The 26,348-nt window shown below is 38.2% G+C and overlaps 1 protein-coding gene across 12 annotated transcripts in view; it reads left to right on the top strand.

Annotated features, from left to right (window-relative positions):
- The window catches only part of TSGA10 (testis specific 10), a 96,211-nt gene extending 71,270 nt beyond the window's left edge, over nucleotides 1–24,941 (top strand). For 11 of the 12 annotated variants that reach the window (XM_040267658.1, XM_040267656.1, XM_040267660.1 and 8 more), the window contains 5 exons: nucleotides 10,677–10,886; nucleotides 13,637–13,839; nucleotides 19,075–19,179; nucleotides 19,342–19,491; nucleotides 24,243–24,941. In XM_040267658.1, the coding sequence (XP_040123592.1) occupies nucleotides 10,677–10,886; nucleotides 13,637–13,839; nucleotides 19,075–19,179; nucleotides 19,342–19,491; nucleotides 24,243–24,267 (693 nt within the window). In that variant the 3' untranslated portion in view covers nucleotides 24,268–24,941. The remainder of the gene's footprint in view (nucleotides 1–10,676; nucleotides 10,887–13,636; nucleotides 13,840–19,074; nucleotides 19,180–19,341; nucleotides 19,492–24,242) is intronic. The other variant, XR_005725812.1, reaches the window with a different exon arrangement.
- Nucleotides 24,942–26,348: the final 1,407 nt, after the last annotated feature.

Below are 26,348 nucleotides of genomic sequence, written 5' to 3'. Positions count from 1 at the left end.
CTGATACCTCATTGGAATTTTGATATGCATCTCCCTAATAATTAGTGATGTTGAACATCTTTTTCATGTGCTTTTTAGCCATCTGTATGTCTTCTTTGGGAAAATGTCTATTTAGATCTTCTACCCATATATTGATTGGGTTAATTGGCTTTTTTTAAAAAATATTGAGCTGCATTAACTTCTGTATCTTGGAGATTAATCCTTTGTTGGTTGCTTCATTTGCAAGTATTTCCTCTCATTCTGAGGGCCGTCTTTTTGTTTTGTTCATGGTTTCCATTGCTGTGTAAAAGCTTTTAAGTTTATTTAGGTGCTACTTGTTTACTTTTGTTTTTATTTTCACTATTATAGGAGGTGGATTGAAAAAGATCTTGATGCAATTTATGTCAAAGAGTGTTCTATGTTTTCCACCAAGAGTTTTATAGTATCTGGGCTTACATTTAGGTCTTTAATCCATCTTGAGTTTACTTTTGTCTACGGTGTTAAGAAGTGTTCTAATTTCATTCTTTTACATGTAGCTGTCCAGTTTTAACTTCCTGTTTTAAATTTCATAGATTTCTTCTCTTATTTTTTTCTTTTCCTCTCCGTCCTTTCAATTTGCTTCTTTTTCCAGTTTCCCAAGGTGGAAGTTTAGATTATTGACTTTAGATCTTTCTTCTTTTCTAATAAATGCATTCACTGCTACAAATTTCCTTTAACTACTGCTTTCACTGCATGCCACTAATTTTGATAAGTTATATTTTACTTTAGTTAAAATATCAAAATATTTCTCTGAAATTTCTTTTCTGAGCCATGTGTTATTTAAAACTGTGTTGTTTAATCTCCACATATTTGGGGATTTTCCAGTTACCTTTCTGTTATTGATTTCCAGTTCAATTTCACTGCAATTGGAGAGCATACTTAGTATGATTTATATTTTAAAAAATTTGTTAGGCTGGAACTTCCCTGGCAGTCCAGTGGTTGGGACTTCACCTTCCAAAGTACAGGGAGTGTGGACTCAGTCTCTGTTCCAGGAGTTCAGATTCCACATGGCTCAGGGCCAAAAAACTAAAACATAAAAAACATCAGTGTTGTCACAAGTTCAATAAAGACTTTAAAAATGGTCCACATCAAAGAAAATCTTTTAAAAAATTGTTAACGTATGTTTTGAAGCCCATATGTAGTCTACTTAGAGAATATTCCACATGAGCTTTAGAAGAATGTGTATTCTGCTATTGCTGAATGAAGTTTCTAGACCTGTCAGTTCCAGTGATTGGTGCTGTCCAGTTCAGCTGTGTACTTACTCATTTTCTGCCTGCTGGATCGGTCAGTTACTGGTAGGAGCCTGACGTGGTCCCCAGCTGTAGCTGTAGACTTATGTGTCTCTCCTTGCCATGCTAGCATTTCTTCCTTTACGTGTGTTGACATATTGTGTTGTTAGATGTATACACGTTATGGGTTGTTATGTTTGGAGAATTAAGCTTTCTATCGTTATTTATTGTCTCCTCTTTATCTTGGTAAGTGTCCTTGCTCTGAATCAGCTTTGTTTAAAATTCATGTAACTACTCCAGCCTTCCTTTGATTTGTGTTTGCATCTTTATATTAAAGTGAGTTTCTTGTAAATACATATAGTTGAGCTTTGTTTTCTCCCCATTCTGACATCCTGTATATATAAGTCCATTCACATTTGGAATGATTATAGATATAGTTGGGTTAATAATTATCATATTTGTGACTGTTTTCTATTATTGCCCTTGTTTTATGTTTCTTTTCTGTCTTTTCTTCAATTATTGCTTTTCTGGCTTTGGTTGAGTATCTTTTATGATTATATTTTATCTTGTAAATTAACAGATCACTATACTTCTTTTTTAAAACTTTTTAAGTAGTTACCCTACAATTTTCAGTATACACATATGACTAAGTCTGCATTTTTAAATAGTACTATATGACGGCAGGAATAGTGCAGGTGTCTTTAATGTTTATTTGAAATTCCTCTCTCCCATCCTTTATAACATTACTGTCCATCATTTTACTTATCCATGAGTTATAATTACTGAATAAACTGTTGCTATTGTGTTGAACCCACTGTTCAACTAGTAACACTGTTATCTAGTGTTTACTAGATAACCCACTGTTATCTAGTAAGTTAGTTAAAAATAAGAAAAATAAAAGATTTTATTTTACCTTCATTCATTCTGTCTCTAATGTCCTTCCTTTATTTGTGTAGATATGAGTTTCTCACATATGTTATGTTACTTATTGGAAAATCTTTTTTCAACTTTTCTTCCAAGGAAAATCTACTAACAACACAACCCAGGGATTCAACCTGGGTCTCCTGCATTGCAGGCAGATTCTTTACTGTCTAAGCCACCAGGGAAGCCCATGACCACCATCAGTTCAGTTCAGTTCACTTCAGTCCCTCAGTCATGTGACTCTTTGCAACCCCATGGACTGCAGCACGTCAGGCCTCCCTATCCATCACCAACTCCTGGAATTGACCCAAACTTATGCCCATTGAGTCGGTGATGACATCCAAACATCTCATCCTCTATCATCCCCTTCTCCTCCTGCCTTCAATCTTTTCCAACATCAAGATCTTTTCCAGTGAGTCAGCTCTTTGCATTCAGGTGGCCAAAGTATTGGAGTTTCAGTTTCAACATCAATACTTCCAGTGAACACCCAGGACTGATCTCCTTTAGGAAGGACTGGTTGGATCTCCTCGCAGTCCAAGGAACTCTCAAGAGTCTTCTCCAACACCACAGTTCAAAAGCTTCAATTCTTCGGTGCTCAGCTTCTTTCTTTAAAGTCCAACTCTCCCATCCATACATGACTACTGGAAAAACCACAGCCTTGATTAGACGGACCTTTGTTGGCAAAGTAATGTCTCTGCTTTTCAATATGCTATCTAGGTTGGTCATAACTTTGCTTCCAAGGAGTAAGCATCTTTTAATTTCAAGGCTGCAGTCACCATCTGCAGTGATTTTGGAGCCAAAAAAAAAAAAATAATAAAGTCAGCCACTGTTTCCACTGTTTCCCCATCTACTTGCCATGAAGTGATGGGATCAGATGCCATGATCTTTGTTTTCTGAATGTTGAGCTTTAAGCCACCTTTTCCACTCTCCTCTTTCACTTTCATCAAGAGGCTCTTTATTTCTTCTTCACTTTCTGCCATAAGGGTGGTGTCATCTGCATATCTGAGGTTATTGATATTTCTCCCAACAATCTTGATTCCAGCTTGTGCTTCCTCCAGCCCAGCATTTCTCATGATGTACTCTGCGTATAAGTTAAATAAGCAGGGTGACAATATACAGCCTTGACATACTCCTTTTCTGCCGAGGTCCAGCCTCAGCAGAGTCCAGGGATATCCTCAGGATGGACGACGTTGGTGAATGAAGAAAGATAGATAAAGAGATAAAGAAAGAGACACGGGGTGACCAAGCTTGTTCGAGCGAGGCCCATTACTTTATTCTTCTCGGGGCTTTTATACCCTGAGTTATACATACAGCAAGGTGAAAAATGCAGAATAAACTCAACATTCCATCAGTAATAACTTTTATCAATATCAGGTTCCTTCCTGCAAAATTCTTATTTTCTGTACATCATCTTCTATTCCGGAGGCCTGTTGATATTCCGTGACCTCCTTTTGATAAAGGTTGGTCAGCCAGAACACCAGAACAATGATTTTTCCTTAAAGTGTTTCTTCTTAAATTCTTAGCCTACGTCACCCTTAAAGTACAGAGTTACATTTTTATGGAGCAAAGATTCAGCAGGTTACAGCAAAGAAAGAACTTATTAACTCAGAGTCTAATGTTGCTAATGCTAAGGCTATTACTTGTTTCTTCTACATCCTGACTATATGCACTCCCAGGAACACAATGGATAAGGGATGTGAGAACTTGGCAGTAAGCATAGGCTCAACAATGTTGCAAGAGTCTGGATAAACCTGCCAAGTAAGCTAGAATGCTAACAGAGGGTTTGAAACACTCCTTTCGTGCCCAGGAGATTTATCAACTAGAGCCCTAAGTTAACTCTTTTGGTCAGAGACAGCCTCTTGCTAATGTCAGAAGAGCTGGTGAAAGACATAAAATAATAAGACAGACAGATTCTGGTTCGGGGGTAGATGCTCGAGCAAGTCCAGGGGGTCCGTCGAGTCCTGAGGCCTTGCTCATCAGGACTCTTCCACATGACCTTGTCATGGGTTGGATGGCCCAGGGATTCCCTCGAGTCCTGCATGACCTTGTCATGGGTGGGCTCTCCCATGCTGGCTCCTGGCACTTTTCCTATTTGGAACCAGTCTGTTGTTCTATGTCCAGTTCTAACTGTTGCTTCCTGACCTGTGTACAGATTTCTCAGGAGGTAGGTCGGGTGGTCTGGTATTCCCATCTCTTTCAGAATTTTCTGCAGTTTATGGTGATTCACATAGTCAAAGACTTTGGAATAGTCAATAAAGAGAAATAGATGTTTTTCGGGAACTCTCTTGCTTTTGTGATGATCCAGAGGATGTTGGCAATTTGATATCTGGTTCCTCTGCCTTTTTCTAAAACCAGCTTGAACATCTGAAAGTTCATGGTTCATGTATTGTTGAAGCCTGGCTTGGAGAATTTGAGCATTACTTTACTAGAGTGTGAGGTAACAGCAATTGAGCGGTAGTTTGAGCATTCTTTGCCATTGCCTTTCTTTGGGATTGAAATGAAAACTGACCTTTTCCAGTCCTGTGGCCACTGCTGAGTTTTCCAAATTTGCTGGCTTATTGAGTGCAGCACTTTCACAGCATCATCTTTTAGGACTTGAAATGGCTTAATTGGAATTCCATCACCTCCATGAGCTTTGTTCGTAGTGATGCTTCCTAAGGCCCACTTGACTTCACATTCCAGGATGTCTGGCTCTAGGTGAGTGATCACACCATCGTGATTATCTGGGTCATGAAGCTCTTTTTTGTACAGTTCTTGTATTCTTGCCACCTCTTCTTAATATCTTCTGCTTCTGTTAGGTCCATACAAACAATTTCTGTCCTTTACTGAGCCCATCTTTGCATGAAACGTTCCCTTGGTATCTCTGATTTTCTTGAAGGGATCTCTAGTGTTCCCCATTCTATTGTTTTCCTCTGTTTCTTTTCACTGATCACTGAGGAAGGCTTTCTTATCTCTCCTTGCCATTCTTTGGAACTCTGCATTCAAATGAGTATATCTTTCCTTTTGTCCTTTGTTTTTTGCTTTTCTTCTTTTTCACAGCTATTTGTAAGGCCTCCTCAGAGAGCCGTTTTGCTTTTTTGCATTTCTTTTTCTTGGGGATGGTCTTGTTCCCTGTCTCCTGTACAGTATCATGAATCTCCATCCGTAGTCCTTCAGGCACTCTATCAGATCTAGTCCCTTGAATCTATTTGTTGCTTCCACTGTATAATCGTTAGAGATTTGATTTATGTCATACCTGAATGGTCTAGTGGTTTTCCCTACTTTCTTCAATTTAAGTCTGAATTTGGCAATTAGGAGTTCATGATCTGAGCCACAGTCAGCTCCTGGTCTTGTTTTTGCTGACTGTATAGAGCTTCTCCATCTTTGGCTGCAAAGAATATAATCAATCTGATTTCAGTGTTGACCATCTGGTGATGTCTATGTGTAGAGTCTTCTCTTGTGTTGTTGGAAAGGGTGTTCACTATGACCAGTGCATTCTCTTGGCAAAACCCTATTAACCTTTGCCCTACTTCATTCTGTACTCCAAGGCCAAATTTGCCTGTTACTCCAGGTGTTTCTTGACTTCCTACTTTTACATTCCAGTCCCCTATAATGAAAAGGACATCTTTTTGTGGTGTTAGTTCTAGAAGGTCTTGTAGGTCTTCATAGAACCTCTCAACTTCAGCTTCTTCAGCATTACTCTTCAGGGCATAGACTTGGATTACCATGATATTGAATGGTTTGCCTTGGAAACAAACAGATCATTCTGTCATTTTTGAGACTGCATCCAAGTACTGCATTTCAGGCTCTTTTGTTGACTATGATGGCTACTCCATGTCTTCTAAGGGGTTCCTGCCCGCAGTAGTAGATGTAATGGTCATCTGAGTTAAATTCACCCATTCCAGTCCATTTTAGTTCGCTGATTCCTAAAATGTTGACGTTCACCCTTGCCATCTCCTGTTTGACCACTTCCAATTTGCCTTGATTCATGGAGCTAACATTCCAGGTTCCTATGCAATATTGCTCTTTACAGCATCAGACCTTGCTTCCATCACCAGTCACATCCACAGCTGGGTATTGTTTTTGCTTTGGCTCCATCTCTTCATTCTTTCTGGAGTTGTTTCTCCACTGATCTCCAGTAGCATATCAGGCACCTACCAACCTGGGGAGTTCCTTTTTCAGTGTCCTATCTTTTTATCTTTTCCTACTGTTCATGGGGTTCTCAAGACAAGAATACTGAAGTGGTTTGCCATTGCCTTCTCCAGTGGACCATGTTTTGTCAGAACGCCCATCTTAGGTGGTCCTACAAGGCATGGCTCATAGTTTCATTGAGTTAGACAAGGCTGTGGTCCATGTGATTAGATTGGTTCATTTTCTGTGATTGTGGTTTTCAGTCTGTCTGCCCTCTGATGGAGAAGGATAAGAGGCTTATGGAAGCTTCCTGATGGGAGAGACTGACTGAAGGAGAAACTGGGTCTTGTTCTGATGGATGGGGCCAGGCTCAGTAAATCTTTAATCCAGTTTTCTGTTGATGGGTGGAGCTATGTTCCCTCACAGCTGTTTATCTGGGGAAAGCGTCTGCCTGCAATGCAGGAAACCTGGGTTCAATCTCTGGGTTGGGAAGATCCCCTGGAGAACGAAATGGCAACCCACTCCAGTATTCTTACCTGGAGAATTCCATGGACAGAGGATCCTGCCAGGCTACAGTCCATGGGGTTGCAAAGAGTCGGACACGACTGAGCGACTTCACTTTCAAACTATGGCGGAGGTAATGAGGATAGTGGCGACCTCCCTCAAAAGATCCCACGCGTGCACTGCTACACCTAGTGCCCCCAACCCTGTAGCAGGCCACCGCCGACCAAGCCTCCACTGGAGACTCCTGGACACCCACAGGCAAGTCCAGGACAGTCTCCTGTGGGGTCACTGCTCTTTTCTCCTGGGTCCTGGTGCACAAGGTTCTGTTGTGCCCTCCAAGAGTCTGTTTCCCAGTCCTGTGTAAGTTCTAGCAGCTCTATAGTGGGGTTAACGGCGACCTCCTCCAAGAGGGCTTATGCCACACCCACGTCTGCTGCACCCAGAGCCTCGTCCCTGCAGCAGACCACCGCTGACTCGTGCCTCCACAGGAGATGCTGACACAGTTCTGGCTCAGCCTCTGTGGGGCCCCTGGGTCCTGGTGTGCACAAGGTCTGTTTGATCCCTCTGAGTGTCACTGGTGGGAATGGGGTTTGATTCTAAACGTGAATTCGTCCCTCCTACCATCTTGCTGGAGCTTTTCCTTTGCCCTTGGATGTGGGGTATTTTCTCACAGCCACTCCAGCACTTACCGTCTTACTGGGGTTTCACTGACCTTGGACGTGGCCTGACTTTGGACGTGGGGTATCTGGTTTGCCTTATTTGTTTTCCTTCCCAGAGATCATAGTTCTATGCTACCTTTTACCTGTTGTCTGAAAACAGATTTTTCCCTCCTATATTTTGTTCATTTTTCTCTCCTATATTTTGTTCATTTTTCTAGTTGTTTTTGGCAACAGGGTAATTCAGACCCTGTTAATCCCTCTTGTCTAGATAATAGCTGTTTTAAGGCCCTTGTCTGCTAATACCATCTTTTGTCATTTTCCGTCTGTTTACATTAACTAATTTTGATGCTCGTGGATCACTTTTCCTGTATCTTTACATGTCTGATACATATTTTTTGTAACTGAATGCTGGATGTTGTGGATTTTACTTTTTTGAATGTTAAATTTTGTTGTCTTCCTTTAGAGAGTGTTGGATTTGTTTTGGCAGACTCTTAAATTACTTGAATATTAACTAATACTTTCAAGATTGTTTTTAAGCTTTGGTAGGACAAATCTTAAGTAGCCTTTCCTGTAAGACTAGTTTAGCCTCCCCCCTAAGGTGTGACCCTTCCAGATTCTCTATTAAATGCCCAGTCCAGGGTGTTCTACATTAAAGAGTTTCTTAATGAGGGTGAAAGAGGAGAGTGAAAAAGCTGACTTAAAACTCAACTTAAAAAAAACTGAGATCATGGCATCTGGTCCCATCACTTCATGACAAATAGAGGGGGAGAAAATGGAAACAATGGCAGATTTTATTTTATTTGGTTCCAAAATCACTGTGAACAGTGACTGCAGCCATGAAATTCAAAGACGTTTGCTCCTTGGAAGGAAAACTGTGACAAATCTAGACAGCACATTAAAAAGCAAAGACATCACTTTTCCAACAAAGGTCCAAATAATCAAAGCTATGGTTTTTCCTGTAGTCATGTATGGATGTGAGATGTGGACCATAAAGAAGGCTGAGTGCTAAAGAATTGATGCTTTCAACCTGTTGTGCTGTAGAAGACTCTTGAGAGTCCCTTGGACTGCAAGGAGATCAAACCAGTCAATCCTCAAGGCAGTCAACCCTGAATATTCATTGGAAGGACTGATGCTGAAGCTCCGATCCTTTGGCCACCTCATGCAGAGCTGACTCATTGGAAAAGACCCTGATGCTGGGAAAGTTTGAAGGCAAAAGGAGAAGACGGTGGCAGAAGATGCGATGGTTAGGTAGCATCACCGACTCAATGGACATGAATCTGAGCAAACTCCAGGAGATGATAAAGGACAGGAAAGCCTGGTGTGCTATAGTCCATGGGGTCACAGAGTCAGCCATGACTTAGCAACTAAACAGTGAACCACCAGGGTGTTCATTAAGAACTTCTCACTTTCACAGGCTCAAACTTTGTCCCTAGCTTTGGCACATTTGTTACCAGCTGACCTTGACTCATTTTCTTTGTTATTGGCATGTGAGAATTTCTCTTTCTTACCTACAAGTTCAGCTATAAATTGCAAAAATAGTTTTTTATTCTGTTTCATCCAGAAGATTTTCCTTCTTAGTTTAATCAGCAATTTTTCTAGAACCTGAAACATTCCATACATTCTTTTCAACACATAAAACTGATCACAATAACCTCCTCTGTAAGATCTTTCAGTGGAGGTAAAGACCTAGATTTTGTTGATACCTAGGTTACCAGGCTCTGTTTTGTAAGTTGTATGTGTTTTCAGCTGTGTCTCTTTTCACTCTTTTCTGTGGTCTCTGAGCTCGAGACATAGGAAGGAGCCTTCTCTGCTCTTGCTTCACACTTGGCATCCTCCAATTTGAAAAGCCACCTTCCCCTCACACATTGTGTATCCATTTGCTTTTCAGATCTCAGTTCAAGTGTCATTGACTCAGAGAAGGCTTTCTTGACTCCCCTGATTCTCTCAGTCTAGGTCACTTCCCTGTGTTATAGTTTTTTTCTCTAGAAATGTTTGCCTAATCTGTATTTACATATTCATCTTTATGATTATTTTATTGACCGTGATTCCCCCATGAGAAGCCTTCCCCCTCTGGAAGCCTCATGAGAACAAAAGACCATTACCATTGGCTATGCATCTAGGCACATTGTTGGAACATAGAATATACATAAGAAGTATGTATGGAATGGATGGATAGGTGGATGAGTAGGGTGGATGGATGGATAGAAATTTGTTTGAAGAATGTGTGAGTAATTGTATGAGTGAGGAAGGAAGGGAAGGAGAAAGGAGTGTATTTTGGCCAAATAACTTATTCCAGGAGCAATTTTTTGTGTGTTGTACTTGTGAAAACGCTTATAAAAGCAGAAAATTTTCTTTGCTTGCCTCTTAGTTCTCTTAGCCTCATATAATAGCAAATACTTCTCTGTAGGTGGCAGTGCACTTACATAAGAACATTTTCTGAAAAAAAGAGGGGGGGAATTATCTTCAATATTTGAAAGCATTTATATAACTTGAATCTCATATTACAGTGTTTAAAACATGCTCTCATTTTCTATAATATGGATATATCCTTAATTTATAGTTACCCAGTCTATTTCCCTCAGAGGTATTACTAAATGTTAGAGAGTTATCAGTCCTCATTTTATGATATTATGATCCATATCAGCATGTCATTCAAGATGGAAAGGTAGGCATAGTGAATGAAACAGTGGCTAATGTTTTATCTTTAATAGCAACAATATTTATATTATAGAATAGTTGTAACTGTGACAAATATAGACAGAACTACACAGATATATATATATATATCTCAACTAGCTTTGGGGCTGAGACTTCTAAGTTGTTTTCTCAGTATATTAAAAAGAATGATCAGCTGACCACTTTACTCATGGATTTCGTATATGAAAATTTGAAACTGGAATTTATCTTTCCCAGAATGTTTTGTACATACTCTTACCATCTATATCAGCTATAGTTCTTTATAGGGACTTGCCTGTCCTTTACCACTTCATGGAATGTCCTTTACCATTCCCTGTCCCATGGTTAAGGCTACATCCTTCCACTGCAGGAGGTACGGGTTTGATCCCAGGTTGGGGAATTAAGATCCCACATGCTGTTTGGCAAAGCAAAAAAAAAACGAGAGAGAGAAAGTTCCTTGTAATCTAAAAGTACTATCATTAGAAGATTTGCCTCACTTTGTTTTCCGTGTTGTGGGTTTTTCCCACGTTAAAAAATATATAATAATTTGTCATTGCAGCACTTAAATGCAGAACGGTCTTACAAGTCCCAGATTGCTACTTTACATAAGTCTGTTGTAAAGATGGAAGAGGAGCTTCAGAAGGTTCAGTTTGAAAAAGTGTCTGCCCTTGCAGATTTGTCTTCTACAAGGGAACTTTGCATTAAACTTGACTCAAGCAAAGAACTTCTTAATCGACAGCTGGTTGCTAAAGATCAGGAGATAGAAATGGTATGTCATACATTTTTAAATGGTTCTTTTATAAATGTTATCACTGTAAAGTTTTTGTTATTTTAGGAAAACAAACTTTTTTTTAAACAAAATGCTACAGCAAAGGTATGTCTTTCAACTTTAGATTTTATTTTTAAAGTCCAGGATATTAATTTCTGTTGTGTTCCAAACCATTCAAGACCATAAGAGAGACTCTTCCTTTGTGTGTTCTGCATTTACTTTTAGTCAAAAGAATGATAAAGCACACTGACATACCAGTTAGCAAAGAACCAACCACAAGGTTGAGGTTTATCTAGCTAAATTATAATTTTAATGATATTGTGTTAAGTTAAATTTACTATTTGGCTGAGTTCTTTTCAACTGTAATTCATTTGATTTTATCTACCATGTGCCTGATGCCTGCCATCATGCTTGCCATGTGAATATAATGCTCAAAAAGTACAGTCCCCCTCCCTCAAAGACCTCCTGGTATTGACATACAAATAATTTGGGGTGAATGTGATACTAATAAGAAATACTCAAGGTTTCAGAGAGGAAATTCCCATTGGCCCGTGGGTGTCAGAGAGGAGTTCATAAGGGTGTACTACTGAACTCAAAAGGAATGAGGGAATAGCTTAGGCAATGGTATGGAGGTATAAATGAACTCTGGAGTGAGCAGTAAGTCATTTGCAGTGGCCAGTGTGGCATGCACAAGTGACTGGGATGCATCTGAAGAAATAGATGGGACCTGAATCCTAAAAGGATGTATGTTAAAGTTGCATAGTATAATTGAAATATCAACACATTTTGGCTATGTTTACATTTCTGTTATTATCACACTGTGTTGAATTCCTTATTTTGTTAGTCTACTGCTTGTTAGGAGGATATGATGCATTCGAGAATGTGTCTTGTTGGCTTCTGTAAGACGTTCCATGCAAAAATGGATACACAATTGTCCTTAGCCTTCTTCATAATTGCTAAGAAGTGTAAATAACTCAAATATTCCTATATCTATGCAAGGGAATATTATTTGGCAGCAGCAGGAATGAAGGATTGATAGCTGCTAAAACATGGAGAACTCTTGAAAACATTACACTAAGTGAAGGAAGTCAGTCATGTAAGACCACACACACACACACACGCATGCATACACACAGTATGTTTCCATTTATGTGAAATGTTCAAAATAAAGCAGATCATAGAAAATAGATGAGTTATTGCCTAGGGCTAGTGCTGGGGCAGAGGTAAGGGAGTGACTGCTAATGTGTACTGGGTTCCATTTTGGGATGATGAAAATGTTCTAACAATAAACTGTGAGAATGCGGTATGATCACATAGCTCTGTTAATACTGTGTTGGCCAAAGAGTTTGAGTTTTTCCATAAGGTGTTATGGAAAAACTCAAACAGACTTTTTGGTCAACCCAATATACGAAAAACCATTGACTTATACCATTTAAATGGGCGAGTTGTATGGTATGTGAATTATATCCCAATGAAGCTGCTGCCAAAAAAGTGATGCTCCATTTTGTATTCCGCCAGCATTGCCTATTTTAGTGTTAACCAACACGCATTAAGACATTTGCCAATTTAATAAACTGCAGCATTGGTTCAACTGAAAGAGGTTTTTCTCCTCTGAATATTCAGCAACGTCTGGAGGTATTTTTGATTGTCACACCAGGGTTGAGGGGTGCTGTAGACCTCTAGTAAGTAGAGGCCAGGGATGCCGCTCAGCATCCTGTAAGGCACAGGGCAGCTCCCTATACCAAACAATTAACCAGCACAAAAGATCAGTAGGGTCAAGGTGAAGAAATCTTGGATTACAAATGCCATTTTGTTTTAAGTTATGTTTCTTTGATTATTAATACAAGATATATTATTCTCTATGTTTACTAATTAGCTAGCTATATTTTGTAAATTTTCTGTTCATATCATTAGTTCATATTTCTCATGAATTATTTCATATTCCTTTTATTAGTAAGATATTAAGTATTTACTGAGTTTATTTTCATCTGGTTTTTTTCCTCATAAATTTTGGTTGTTTATAATGACTGTAGATATGTTTGTTTTTGCTATGGTCAGACATCATTTTTAATTGCATCTAGTCGAAAGAGTTCTTACCCTACCTGCCTGCCCCTCTTCTAATAATTCATTTTTTATTAAACTTTATTTTCTCAGAGTTTTACATTAAATTTTTAAATATATATATAATTTATTATAATGTGTATTATGAGATAAAGATTTTTTTTTTTCTAAATAGTGATGTCTGGTTTCCCTCCTTTTGGAGAAGCATTTGGCTTATAGAATATATTTTAGGCTCAAGATAACCTTCAAAAAGTGAAGTGTTCCATCGGACCGTACAAGAGAGGGAATGTGTGATTGCTCCTTATCTTTCTTAGCCGTGGAGTATGATGAGATTCCATCAGGAAGTTAGGCATCTGTAACTCACCCAACTCGGGACAAAGCAGGAGTCTCAGATACTACCATGTCAGTCTTGCCAAAATATATTATAAGAAATCTCAAAGATGGACATGGAAATTGTTTGACATTTGGGATTAATAACTCTTAAATTAACAAACCTTCTGATACTGTTGGAGAGTTGGGAAGTGATACTGTGTGTGTGTACATGTATCTGCTAAGAAGGACACAATTTCAAATCTAGAAATTAAACGTGATTGTCAGTTCATAACAGAGAAATTTTATGAGTCTCTGATAATATATGAGTTAAGTGAACAAGTGGGAATAAGTATAGATATCTTCCTATCATTGTGCAGATGGAGAATGAGTTGGATTCTGCTCGTTCTGAAATAGAACTCCTCAGGAGTCAGATGACAAATGAGAGAATCTCCATGCAGAATCTAGAAGCTTTGCTGGTGGCCAATAGAGACAAGGAATATCAGTCTCAGATAGCACTTCAGGAAAAAGAATCTGAAATTCAGCTTCTCAAAGAACACCTTTGTTTGGCAGAAAACAAAATGTGAGTTGATTAGCACATTAAATTGAGTTTCTTAAGTTTTCAGTACTTTATAGGTTAGTGGAATTTTAAAGCTGGGATGTAGACCATTTAATGTCATAGTTTGCTGTTAATTAAACTGAAGACCCAAAATGTTGTGACTTGTCTAAGATTTAGTACCTATTTCTATTATGTGTCTCTAATGCATCTAAATTTAAATGTAACCAGCTTTGTGTTGATTGTTTCCAATGGAGTTTTGGATGCAATAGAACATTTACTGGAGAAGGGAATGGCAAACCACTTCAGTATTCTTGCCTTAAGAACCCCATGGACAGTAGAAAAAGGCAAAATGATAGGATACTGAAAGAGGAACTCCCCAGGTCAGTAGGTACCCAGTATGCTACTGGAGATCAATGGAGAAATAACTCCAGAAAGAATGAAGGGATGGAGCCAAAGCAAAAACAATACCCAGTTGTGGATGTGACTGGTGATAGAAGCAAGGTCCGATGCTGTAAAGAGCAATATTGCAGAGGAACCTGGAATGTTAGGTCCACGAATCAAGGCAAATTGGAAGTGGTCAAAAAGGAGATGGCAAGAGTGAACGTCGACATTCTAGGAATCAGTGAACTAAAATGGACTGGAATGGGTGAATTTAACTCAGATGACCATTATATCTACTATTGTGGGCAGGAATCCCTCAGAAGAAATGGAGTAGCCATCATGGTCAACAAAAGAGTCTGAAATGCAGCACTTGGATGCGGTCTAAAAAATGACAGAATGATCTCTGTTCGTTTCCAAGGCAAACCATTCAATATTACAGTAATCCAAGTCTGTGCCCCAACCAGTAACACTGAAGAAGCTGAAGTTGAATGGTTCTATGAAGACTTACAAGACCTTCTAGAACTAACACCTAAAACAGATGTCCTTTTCATTATAGGGGACTGGAATGCAAAAGTAGGAAGGCAAGAAACAGCTGGAGTAACAGGCAAATTTGCCCTGGGAATACGGAATGAAGCAGGGCAAAGGCTAATAGAATTCTGCCAAGAGAACACACTGGTCATAGCAAATACCCTCTTCCAACAACAACTGTACATGGACATCACCAGATGGTCAACACCAAAATCAGATTGATTATATTCTTTGCAGCTGAAGATGGAGAAACTCTATACAGTCAGCAAAAACAAGACCGGGAGCTGACTGTGGCTCAGATCATGAGCTCCTTATTACCAAATTCAGACTTAAATTGAAGAAAGTAGGGAAAACCGCCAGACCATTCAGGTATGACCTAAATCAAATCCCTTATGATTATACAGTGGAAGTGAGAAATAGATTTAAGGGACTAGATCTGATAGACAGAGTGCCTGATGAACTATGGAATGAGGTTCATGACATTGTACAGGAGACAGGGATCAAGACCATCCCCATGGAAAAGAAACGCAAAAAAGCAAAATGGCTGTCTGGGGAGGCCTTACAAATAGCTGTGAAAAGAAGAGAGGCAAAAAGCAAAGGAGAAAAGGAAAGATAATAAGTATCTGAGTGCAGAGTTCCAAAGAATAGCAAGAAGAGGTAAGAAAGCCTTTTTCAGCGATCAATGCAAAGAAATAGAGGAAAACAACAGAATGGGAAATACTAGAGATCTCTTCAAGAAAATTAGAGATACCAAGGGAACATTTCATGCAAAGATGGGCTCAATAAAGGACAGAAATGGTATGGACCTAACAGAAGCAGAAGATATTAAGAAGAGGTGGCAAGAATATACAGAAGAACTGTACAGAAAAGATCTTCACGACCTGGATAATCACGATGGTGTGATCACTCAACTAGAGCCAGACATCCTGGAATGTAAAGTCAAGTGTGCCTTGGAAAGCATCACTATGAACAAAGCTAGTGGAGGTGACGGAATTCCAGTTGAGCTGTTTCAAATCCTGAAAGATGATGCTGTGAAAGAGCTGCACTCAATATGCCAGCAAGTTTGGAAAACTCGACAATGGCCACAGGACTGGAAAAGGTCAGTTTTCATTTCAGTCCCAAAGAAAGGCAATGCCAAAGAATGCTCAAACTACCGCACAATTGCACTCATCTCAAATGCTAGTAAAGTAATGCTCAAAATTCTCCAAGCCAGGCTTCAGCAATATGTGAACCGTGAACTTCCTGATGTTCAAGCTGGTTTTAGAAAAGGCAGAGGAACCAGAGATCAAATTGCCGACATCCACTGGATCATCACAAAAGCAAGAGTTCCAGAAAAACATCTATTTCTGCTTTATTGACTATGCCAAAGCCTTTAACTGTGTGGATCACAATAAAATGTGGAAAATTCTGAGAGAGATGGGAATACCAGACCACCTGACCTACCTCCTGAGAAATCTGTACACAGGTCAGGAAGCAACAGTTAGAACTGGACATGGAACAACAACTGGTTCCAAATAGGAAAAGGAGTATGTCAAGGCTGTATATTGTCACCCTGCTTATTTAACTTATATGCAGAGTACATCATGAGAAACGCTGGGCTGGAAGAAGCACAAGCTGGAATCAAGATTGCCGGGAGAAATATCTATAACCTCAGATATGCAGATGACACCACCCTTATGGCAGAAAGTGAAGAACTAAAAAGGCTCTTGATGAAAGTGAAAGAGGAGAGTGAAAAAGTTGGCTTAACGCTCAACATTCAGAAAACGAAGATCATGGCATCTGGTCCCATCACTTCATGGGAAATAGATGGGGAAACAGTGGAAACAGTGGCTGACTTTATTTTTTTGGTTCCAAAATCACTGCAGATTGTGATTGCAGCCATGGAATTAAAAGACGCTTACTCCTTGGAAGGAAAGTTATGACCAACCTAGATAGCATATTCAAAAGCAGAGACATTACTTTGGCAACCAAGGTCCGTCTAGTCAAGGCTATGGTTTTTCCAGTGGTCATCAATGGATGTGAGAGCTGGACTGTGAAGAAAGCTGAGTGCTGAAGAACTGATGCTTTTGAACTGTGGTGTTGGAGAAGACTCTGGAGAGTCCCTTGGACTGCAAGGAAATCCAACTAGTCCATTCTAAAGGAGATCAGCCCTGGGTGTTCCTTGGAAGGAACGATGCTAAAGCTGAAACTCCAAAACTTTGGCCACCTCATGCGAAGAGTTGACTCATTGGAAAAGACTCTGATGCTGGGAGGGATTGGGGGCAGGAGGAGAAGGGGACGACCGAGGATGAGATGGCTGGATGATATCACCGACTCAATGGACGTAAGTTTGAGTGAACTCCGGGAGATGGTGATGAACAGGGAGGCCTGGCGTGCTGCGATTCATGGGGTCACAAAGAGTTGGGCACGACTGAGCTACTGAACTGAACTGAACATATTGCCTTTGGGAAATATTATAACCAGATTAGAAAAAAAAAGCACTTCTGAAACCAGAAGGATTTTTCTATTTATGGGCCTGCTTGGTATTGCTACCCAGTCTTTTCATTTGTCACATGGTATTTCCCTGAGTACTGGGTACATGGAAGCACTACTGCGTCCACTGAATGCTGGAGACTTCCCCCAGAGCACTGATGGTGACTTAAAAAAAAAAAGACTCCCTAGTACTGTTAGCACCTTATGACACCACTGGAGGATTAGATGGAAATGCCAGTGTGTGTGTGCTGCGTGTGCTTAGTCGCTCAGTCAGGTCTGACTCTTTGGGACTTCATGGACTATAGCCCACCAGGCTCCTCTGTCCATGGGGTTTCCCAGGCAAGAACACTGGAGTGGGTTGCCATTCCCTTCTCCAGGGGATCTTCCCGACCCAGGGATCAAACCCCAGTCTCCTGCACTGAAAGAGGATTCTTTACCTTCTGACCCACCAGGGAAGCCCCCCTGCCTGCATAGTAGATATTTTATCACCTTTGCCTCCTGTCACAAAACCTGATGGGGACCCTTAACCTCTGTTCTTATCCATCCCACCTGTAACACCTTTTCATCCAGCCTCAGCTCTGCCCTCCCGTCTGAGTAGGGGATGTGGGGAAGGACAGGAATCATGGCCTCAGGAATTGGCCACTTGTGGGAGCCCCTCACTGAGCACAGGCTGCAAAACCAGGGGTGGTTTCCTTCAGAGACTGTTTTTAGGTTGTGGCAGCTGTAACTGAGTCACTCTTTTCAGTCACTGCAGCTGGGCTTTGGACTGGACCTTCAGAATGATCCAGTTCTGTAGGATCATTTCCTCAAGCCCTAGGTGGAAACTGCTTCAGTGAAGTATGCCAAAACTCCCACCTTACGGGGGTACACTCTGTTTTAGACCGGATGGTGAGTAGTGTCACCTAGAACTAGTAAGCTTGATAAACTCTTGTGTTCCTAGTCTCTAGAGTTTAGACTCCAGCAGTCCGTATTGCAGTCCTGAAAGCCAGCAGAGAAGAGAGAATGTTCTGGCAAGAGCGGTCACCTCTGTCATTATCTTCCTCATGGTAGTGTGCTTATCAGGGTTTTGGAGGCATTGTTTAGCCCTAAGGAAGATCCTGTTAAATTGAATAGATTTTTTGTCTTTAACAGTTGGATATATCACATTTCATTACACACACATATAAGGCATTTGGTCAATTAGATATACATTTGTGTACCCACTGCATATTCATCATGGTGTTAGTGAATTCCAGTGTTATATGCATTGGAATATGCACATCATATAGTGAAGTAAATTGTAAAAATGATCTGCAGTGAATTGATAATATAGGTAGATAATAGTATTACCATATCTAAAAATAGGGAAAATTAAGTTTAACTAATTGAATGGGACTGAAGGCAATGGCACCCCACACCAGTACTCTTGCCTGGAAAATCCCATGGACAGAGGAGCCTGGTAGGCTGCAGTCCATGGTGTCGTGAAGAGTTGGACACGACTGAGTGACTTCACTTGCACTTTTCACTTTCATGAATTGGAGAAGGAAATGGCAACCCACTCCAGTGTTCCTGCCTGGAGAATCCCAGGGACGGGGGAGCCTGGTGGGCAGCTGTCTATGGGGTCGCACAGAGTCAGCACGACTGAAGCAACTCAGCAGCAGCAGCAGAGACGGCTTAAAGGGCTTTTAGTAGACTACTTTGCACATTTACTGCATCTAAAATTGGCATTTTTAATTTATTTGTGTGAAATTGACGTATTTTAGATGCAGCGATACATCTGTAAAAACCAGAGTGTTGCTTGGCTTCAGCTGAGAAACCATGGCCAACATGGTTTCAGGTACCCTAGGAATACTTTGGTATTCTACCTTTAATCAACCGTCATTCACATTCTCTACACAGGGCCATCCAGAGTAGGGACGTGGCCCAGTTCAGGAACGTCGTGACGCAACTGGAAGCTGACTTGGACATTACAAAGAGACAGCTAGGGACGGAGCGCTTTGAAAGGTAAGTTCAGCAGCCTAGAAAGCACTGTTTCTGGGATAACAACAGACTTTGGTTATTTCATGGTGATTAGATTTTAAAGTATGATTTGAACTGCAGTTTTACAACAGTTAGTAATGTTGCTGGATATAAAAGTTCAATTAAAGTGTCCCTGTTTTGCTTTAGGGAGAGGGCTGTGCAAGAACTCCGCCGCCAGAATTACTCAAGTAATGCTTATCATTTGAGTTCCACAATAAAGCCAAATACAAAATGTCACTCACCAGAACGTACTCACCATCGATCTCCTGACCGAGGCCTAGATCGATCATTAGAAGAGTAAGTGGTTTAAGGATCCATTCTTTGGAGAACCATATAGCAGTAAGCACTGAATATTTGAGGGAGTAAGAAAACTCAGTACCATCTACCATTAATAGTACTATTTAAAACATCATTACATAATTGGATATGTTGACATTTTAAAAAAGTATTTTGATTATTAGTGTCATATAAATACGTTAAAGAAAGATGTCTATTTTATCTAAAGTTTACATAAATTACATTTTAAAAATCTGATTTTCTTTAATTTCTGTAACATACATTTTTATATACTTTCATTAACAAACTATTGGCTAATTATTGTAGCACCAAAAATACATACACTCTAGGAAAGTAATAGGCTAATTTTTCAAAGGAAAATATTTTAGCTATATTCCTAAATGTTATAAATTTTGTAAAAACATTTTTATTTAGAAATAATTTCAAACTTACAAGAAGTTAAAAATAAAACAATGCAAAGAACATCTGTACACCTTTTATCCCTACTCACTGTTATAAAAATTTTACTCCGTTTACTTTTTCTGTGTTTATGAGGCAGTATGAGCTGTCTCACGCATTCATACTCCTGTACTTTCTCCTCCCTGTCTTTTTCTCTTGCCTTCCTCCCACCCGCCCACTCCCTGCAACAAACATTTTTAAACAATAACCAGTACTTCCAGTTGGAACCATCCTCATAGGTTTCTCCCTTGCCTCCTTCCTTTCTGTATTTGTATGATACCCTTTTTTTCTCCAGTGAGAGGCCTGGTCAACATTAAAATATTCACTCAACAACGGTAACACAGTTATTCCTTCACTCAATCCCAGAGTCTATCTAAAGTACTTTCAAGATTTCTTCATCTATGTCACTACAATAAACAGGCCAACTTAGAAAAAAGTTCAAAATCTATTTACAGTTCTTCCTGTCCCATACATGACCTTTCCAATGTCTTGAGGGCATATAGTCAGATACTATATTCATAAATTACTTGGATTATTTTTTTTCACTCTCACTGTGGTAATGGTACACATTTAAAATAACAGTAGATTCATTTGTTTCAATTTGCTTTCATTTTTCTTTTTTCTTTATTATGCTGAGATGTCCTAACCAAGAAGAAGAGATGTCTTTCCATTGTTCAAATTTTGCTTTGTCTCTTTAAGGAATGACTTGTAGTTTTTCTTTATATAGGTTTTGAATATTTCTTGTAAAATTAACTCTTGAATATTTTATTACTTTTTTGTTACTATTGTAAATGGAGTTTCCTCCATATATTATATCTTCAAATGATGCTACTTTTGCATGTTAATTTTTTAGCATGTTATCTTGCTAAATTCTTTTATTTCATTAAATTTCATTATTAATTCTTTAGGGGTTTCTAGGTATACTGTCATGTCATCTGCAGAAAGAGATATTTATTTCTTCTTTTCCTATTTTTATCTCTTGAATTATATTCCCTGGTTAATAGCATTCGTTAGTATCATCAGAATAATGACAGATAGTTGTGGCAAAAGTGGAATTCCTGTTTTAATTCTGACCTGTAGTAGGAATGCCTCTTTTTGTTTTTTTTTTCTTGTTAATTAAGATACTAGTTTTATGATTCAGGTTTATGTATTTTATGGTATTAAGGAAATACCACTTATTCCTATTTTTTTCAAGATTTTTTAAATTAGGAAACTTTTTGTCAAGGATTTTTTTAGCATCTATGAAGATATGGTTTTTCTCTTTAGAATTATTAATATGTAGATATATTAATTGATTTTTCAACTACTGAACCATGTTTGAATTTCTGACATAAATGAGAAATTGGTCATAGTCTATTATTTTCATAGTGTTTGGTAATATTTTATATATTTTAGATTTGTATATCAATATTCATAACTGATATTGACCTATGCTTCTATTAAGTTTAAATATCAGTGTTTTATCTGCTTCTAAAAAATAATTTGGAAGTTTTTGTTTACTGTAGTTTGAAACAAGTTATACAGTTGGGGATTATCTGATTTCTGAAGAGCCTTGGCTCTTTTTTTTGTGGGGTGTACTTCCTTGGTAACTTTTTCTATTTCTTCTTTGGAAATTAGTCTTTTTAAGCTATATGTGTTTGTCTAAAAATTATCCAGGCTTTTAACTCTAGGTTTTCAGCTTTATTTGCATAGAAGTAACCAATGCAATATCTTATGAACTTTTAAATTTCTTCTGTGTCAATAGTTATATCCTGTTGCCATTTCTTATTTGTGTATTTGTGCTTCTCCCTTTTGTCTGTTGATTACCTTAGCCTGCGGTTTGTTTACTTAGTTCATTGCTTCAAAGAACCAGTATTTGATTTAATGATTTAATCTATTTTCTTTCTCTGTTTTTATTTATATTAGTTCATTCCTTGTGCTATTTTTTCATTTACTTTGTTGATTTTTTTTTCCCCTAGGTTTTTGAGTTAGAAATGTAATTCCTTTATTACCATTCTTTAACTTTTATCAATGTAGATGTTCAGGGTTATGAATTTTTCTATGATTACTGCTTTAAATATATCCCACAGATTCTGATATATAGTATTTTTGTGATCATTATTTTTAAGAATTTCTTTAATCTTTGTATTTTCATTTTTAACCAAGAGTTATCTGATAGAAAATCTTTTAATTTTCAGTGAGAAGTTTTTTGTTTGATTTGGTTTCATTTTTAATTCTCAGTGTTATTATGTATATTATTTGTAGTATTTCTATTTTATGGAAACTACTGATGTTTTCTTTTTTTAATCTTTTTATTGATGTTTTCTTTATACTTAACTACATGTTCAAGTTTGGTGAACAGTTCATGAACACTTGAGAAGATGTATTCTTTCTTATCAGAGTATAGTGTAATATATCCAGAAGATTTACCTTTTAAATTTTATTTTGTTCTTTTATAATGTCATTTAATTTTGTTCACTTGACTTGTTTTACTAAGAATGGCATTTTTAAATTTCCTATTATTGGTATGTTTTTATTTCTTCTTATATCTCCTATAAATTTTGTTTTATATAGGTGGTTTGCTGTTTTGTCTGTTGCATAGATATTCTGAATTGTCATATCTTCACTGTGAATGTGGCTTTTACAAAGTGTTATTTTCTGATGCACTTAATTTTTTTGGAAGGAGGAAGGACTTGTCGTCTACTTTGTCTGGTTTTAGAGTTACAACTTCTATTTCCTTATTGGGTCCACTTGCCTGGTAAATCTTTGTCCATCTCTTTTTTTGAATCTCTGCATTTTAAATGTCTCTCTTTAGATAGTATGGATTTGAGTTTGACTTTATGAATCATTTTGAAATTCTTTTTTTTTTAAGTAGGTGAGTTAAGCTCCTTAACATTATTGATATAACTGTTAAATTTGGTCTCAACTCTGTCATATTATGTTATGATAACTGTTTACTATGTGATATTTGCTCTAATTCTTTCTCTATTTGGTTATCCTTCTTTGCTTGTAACCATTTCTTTTGATATTCAGGAGGTTTTGTGTCTTATTATAATGGTTACCTTTCTATTAATACTTTTAGTAGTGTCCTTAAAGTATCCCTTTAAAAAATTTTAAGCTTTTGCTGTTCGTTTTAAATGGTACCTTTTGACTACCATCTAATATCTCGTCATGGGCTTCCCTGGTGTCTCAGCAGTAAAGAATCCACCTGTGAATGCAGGAGATGCAGGTTCAATCCTGCCTAAGTCGGAAAGATCCCCTGGAGAAGGAAATGGCAGTCCACTCCAGTATTCTTGTCTGGGAAAATCTCATGAACAGAGGAGCCTGACAGGTTACAGTCCATGGGGGTCAAAAGAGTTGAACACAACTTAGTGACTGAACAACATCATCTAGACGATAGTCAATGCGTTTAATTTACTTTTCCCAACAGCTGGTCTGTTTACTGTTACTATAGTGTTGTCTTTTCAGGTTGCCATATAAATGGAATCATGTGGTATATAGTCTGCAGTGGCTGACTTTTACCCAGCCACTGGGTAAAATATTAGATTTATATATTAAAGATTTATCCAGGTTGTTGTATATATCAGATATTACTGGATATTGCTTTTAACTGCTGAATAGTATTCCATTGTATGGCTGTAACACTCTTTATTTTGAAATGATTAGTCTCACAGGCAGATGCAGAAATAGTGCAGAGTCCCACATATCCACCGCCAGCTTCTCCAGTGGCCGTGTCTTACAAACCATGAAATTGGCATTGGTATAGCTAACTAGCAGATACACCTTATTCAGTTTTTGCTAGTGTGTGTGAAGTTTTGTTCTTTTTTTTTTTTTACATACCACACATAGAACATCACTGCAGTCAAGGTTCTGAATTGTCCCATCAGCCCCAGGGAGCTCATTCCTTCACGATACCCTTTCATGGGGACCTCCTCCTGTCCTCCTCCCTATCCCTGAGCAAACTCTACTTTCTTCTCTGTCTCTGTAATACTGTCTTTTTGAGAGTGTTGTGTAAATGGAATCACACACAGGATGTAATTTTGTGAGAGTGATTCTTCTCTCTTAGCACAGTGCCCATGAGACCCATCCAGGTTGCTGTATAAAGTCAATACTTCTTTCTTTTTTTATTGTTGAGTCCATATTATTGCATGATATAGATGATTCACAGCTTCTGAAAACTGGGTGATAAAATGCATTATATCTGACTTCCTTCACAGAAGCTAAGGGGAAAAATTTCCAAGTATTGCCAAAGGAACACTAGAATACATTTTTTAATATATCATAAAATCATTGAGTTAAAATATTAATCTACATAACTTTTTTCTCTCTTATAGGAATCTTTGCTATCGAGATTTCTGACACGTGGAAAGATTCTTCACATCCTTGAGAGAGGTCAAAGTTTCAAACTGATTTTTTTTTTTGCTATATGATTGCATTTATCTTTTGAATGCTTGACAATGTTAAATGAATTTATTAACGTTGTGCCTCTGAATCTCTGTTTTCATGTGCCGTGCCATATCACAGTGATCTGAGATGACTTATAAACAAAAATGTATATGGCCCTTTCTATCCATACAGTAATAGTGAGTGTAAAATCTGCTTACTTCACTATTGACAACTGTTGTGTTAACTATCCGGAGTAAATAAAGAAGCTTATAAAAAGAGGGCAAAGTGTTTTAACAAAACTGATTTTTTTTCCTTTGTGATTTATGCTTTCATGGCCGGACAAATTGTGCCAAAAGAGGTGCAGTTTACCACTCCTGGCCTGGGACCCCATATTCCATTTTGGAGCCAACCTGACATGAATTCCAGGCCATACTCTGACTCCAAAGCAGTATAGTAGGTGTGTGTCAGGGTTTTTAAATCCTTAGTGTTGTACCATTAATTAGCATGCATTTTCTACAATTGTTTACCCCTACTATTTTTAGAAAGGTAGGTGATACTATCTCTGTCAAGAATGTAAGATTATTTTTTAAAATCTGTATTTTTCATACGTTTTCCTTTAAAATATTAAAATACTGCAATCAACTTAATTGCCATTTTATTTATTTATTTTTGCCTGTGGCAGCTGTCTATAATGTAGTGTAACAAGTTTAGTGATGTTTCCTTTTTTGCCTCAAAGTCTCCAAAATCTCTTACCTTTTCTGTCCATAGACTTCGATTTCATGTTGATATTACAGTCTGAACACTATTGTATTTTACTAATACAAGTTATTTGTACTCTTGCCATTTTAATTTAAAAAAAAGCCCTGTCATTAATAGTATTCATATGATGTAGACAGTTTCTCATTTCATATAGTCACTGCTCATTATGACTGCAGTAATGCAGGACCTGATTAGGTTTTGTTTATTCGTTAGCACTCTGTTTCACCATAAATTCATGCTATATACTCACTTTACTTTGCTTTTTTAAAAACCTTGAGTTTTACTCTTCTACTTCAGGACAGTCATTATAGATTGGTTTTAAAAATTGAATAATTAAAAACATGTCCTTTTATAAATGTTGTATAGAATAATATGCAAAAAGTTGTTCTTGCTAGTATTAAATAATATACCAGTGAATATGCAAAATTAACCTTTGCTAGGTAGCAAAGCACTAGGTCATCACAGCAGTCATTTTAGTCTCTCCACCTCCTAAGAGGGCTGACAAGGAACTGAGTGTCAATCTGTTGTCTGCACTTAACACAGATTTTATGTAGAGAGGGCAGTGTGAGGGATGGGGGCATGACAGAAAAAGGAAGATGTTTCCATGCTTGATGAAAAGTATACTATACTTGACTTGTGCCATCAATTGCAGAATACTTAAAAGGAAAATTATACGGTGAGTATAAAGGGGCCAATGCTATCCAAAGGTAGGGAAACATTAACTGTATTCCGTGTTAAAATTCAAAGAAAAGATGATTTCTTATGGTAATATTTAAAAACATTTTTTGTTTTAAATGAGATTCTAATTGCTTGAGGTAAACATATAATAGCCTATTGATATGGTAAAGATGCAATGCAAAAAATGCAATAAAATACACAATACAAAAGCTATATCAAACATATTCTTTCTTGATGACAAAGAAGTCTCCTGGAAAAGAGCTCTCAGTTTTGAAATGCCATGTTTAATACAAAACATACACTTTTGCTGAAGTCAGTTCATTTAGTCAGTTCAGTTGCTCAGTCATGTCCAACTCTTTGCGACCCCATGAATTGCAACACACCAGGCCTCCCTGTCCATCACCAACTCCCAGAGTTCACTCAAACTCAACGTCCATTGAGTCAGTGATGCCATCTTAAAAAAAGATTAAATATCTGGTCTCATAGGCACTGAGTCTGAATACGCCTAAACTCAACTCAGCAATGTTTCCTCCTATCAGTCTCTACCCTGGTTTCCCACGGTGGAATGCCACATCAGCCAGTGTGACAGACACCTGAAAGTCCAAATGCCATCCCAG

The sequence above is a fragment of the Oryx dammah genome, unplaced genomic scaffold (assembly GCF_014754425.2).
Source record: "Oryx dammah isolate SB20612 unplaced genomic scaffold, SCBI_Odam_1.1 HiC_scaffold_25, whole genome shotgun sequence".
Taxonomy (NCBI): domain Eukaryota; kingdom Metazoa; phylum Chordata; class Mammalia; order Artiodactyla; family Bovidae; genus Oryx; species Oryx dammah.
This window is presented reverse-complemented; position numbering and strand designations above follow the sequence as displayed.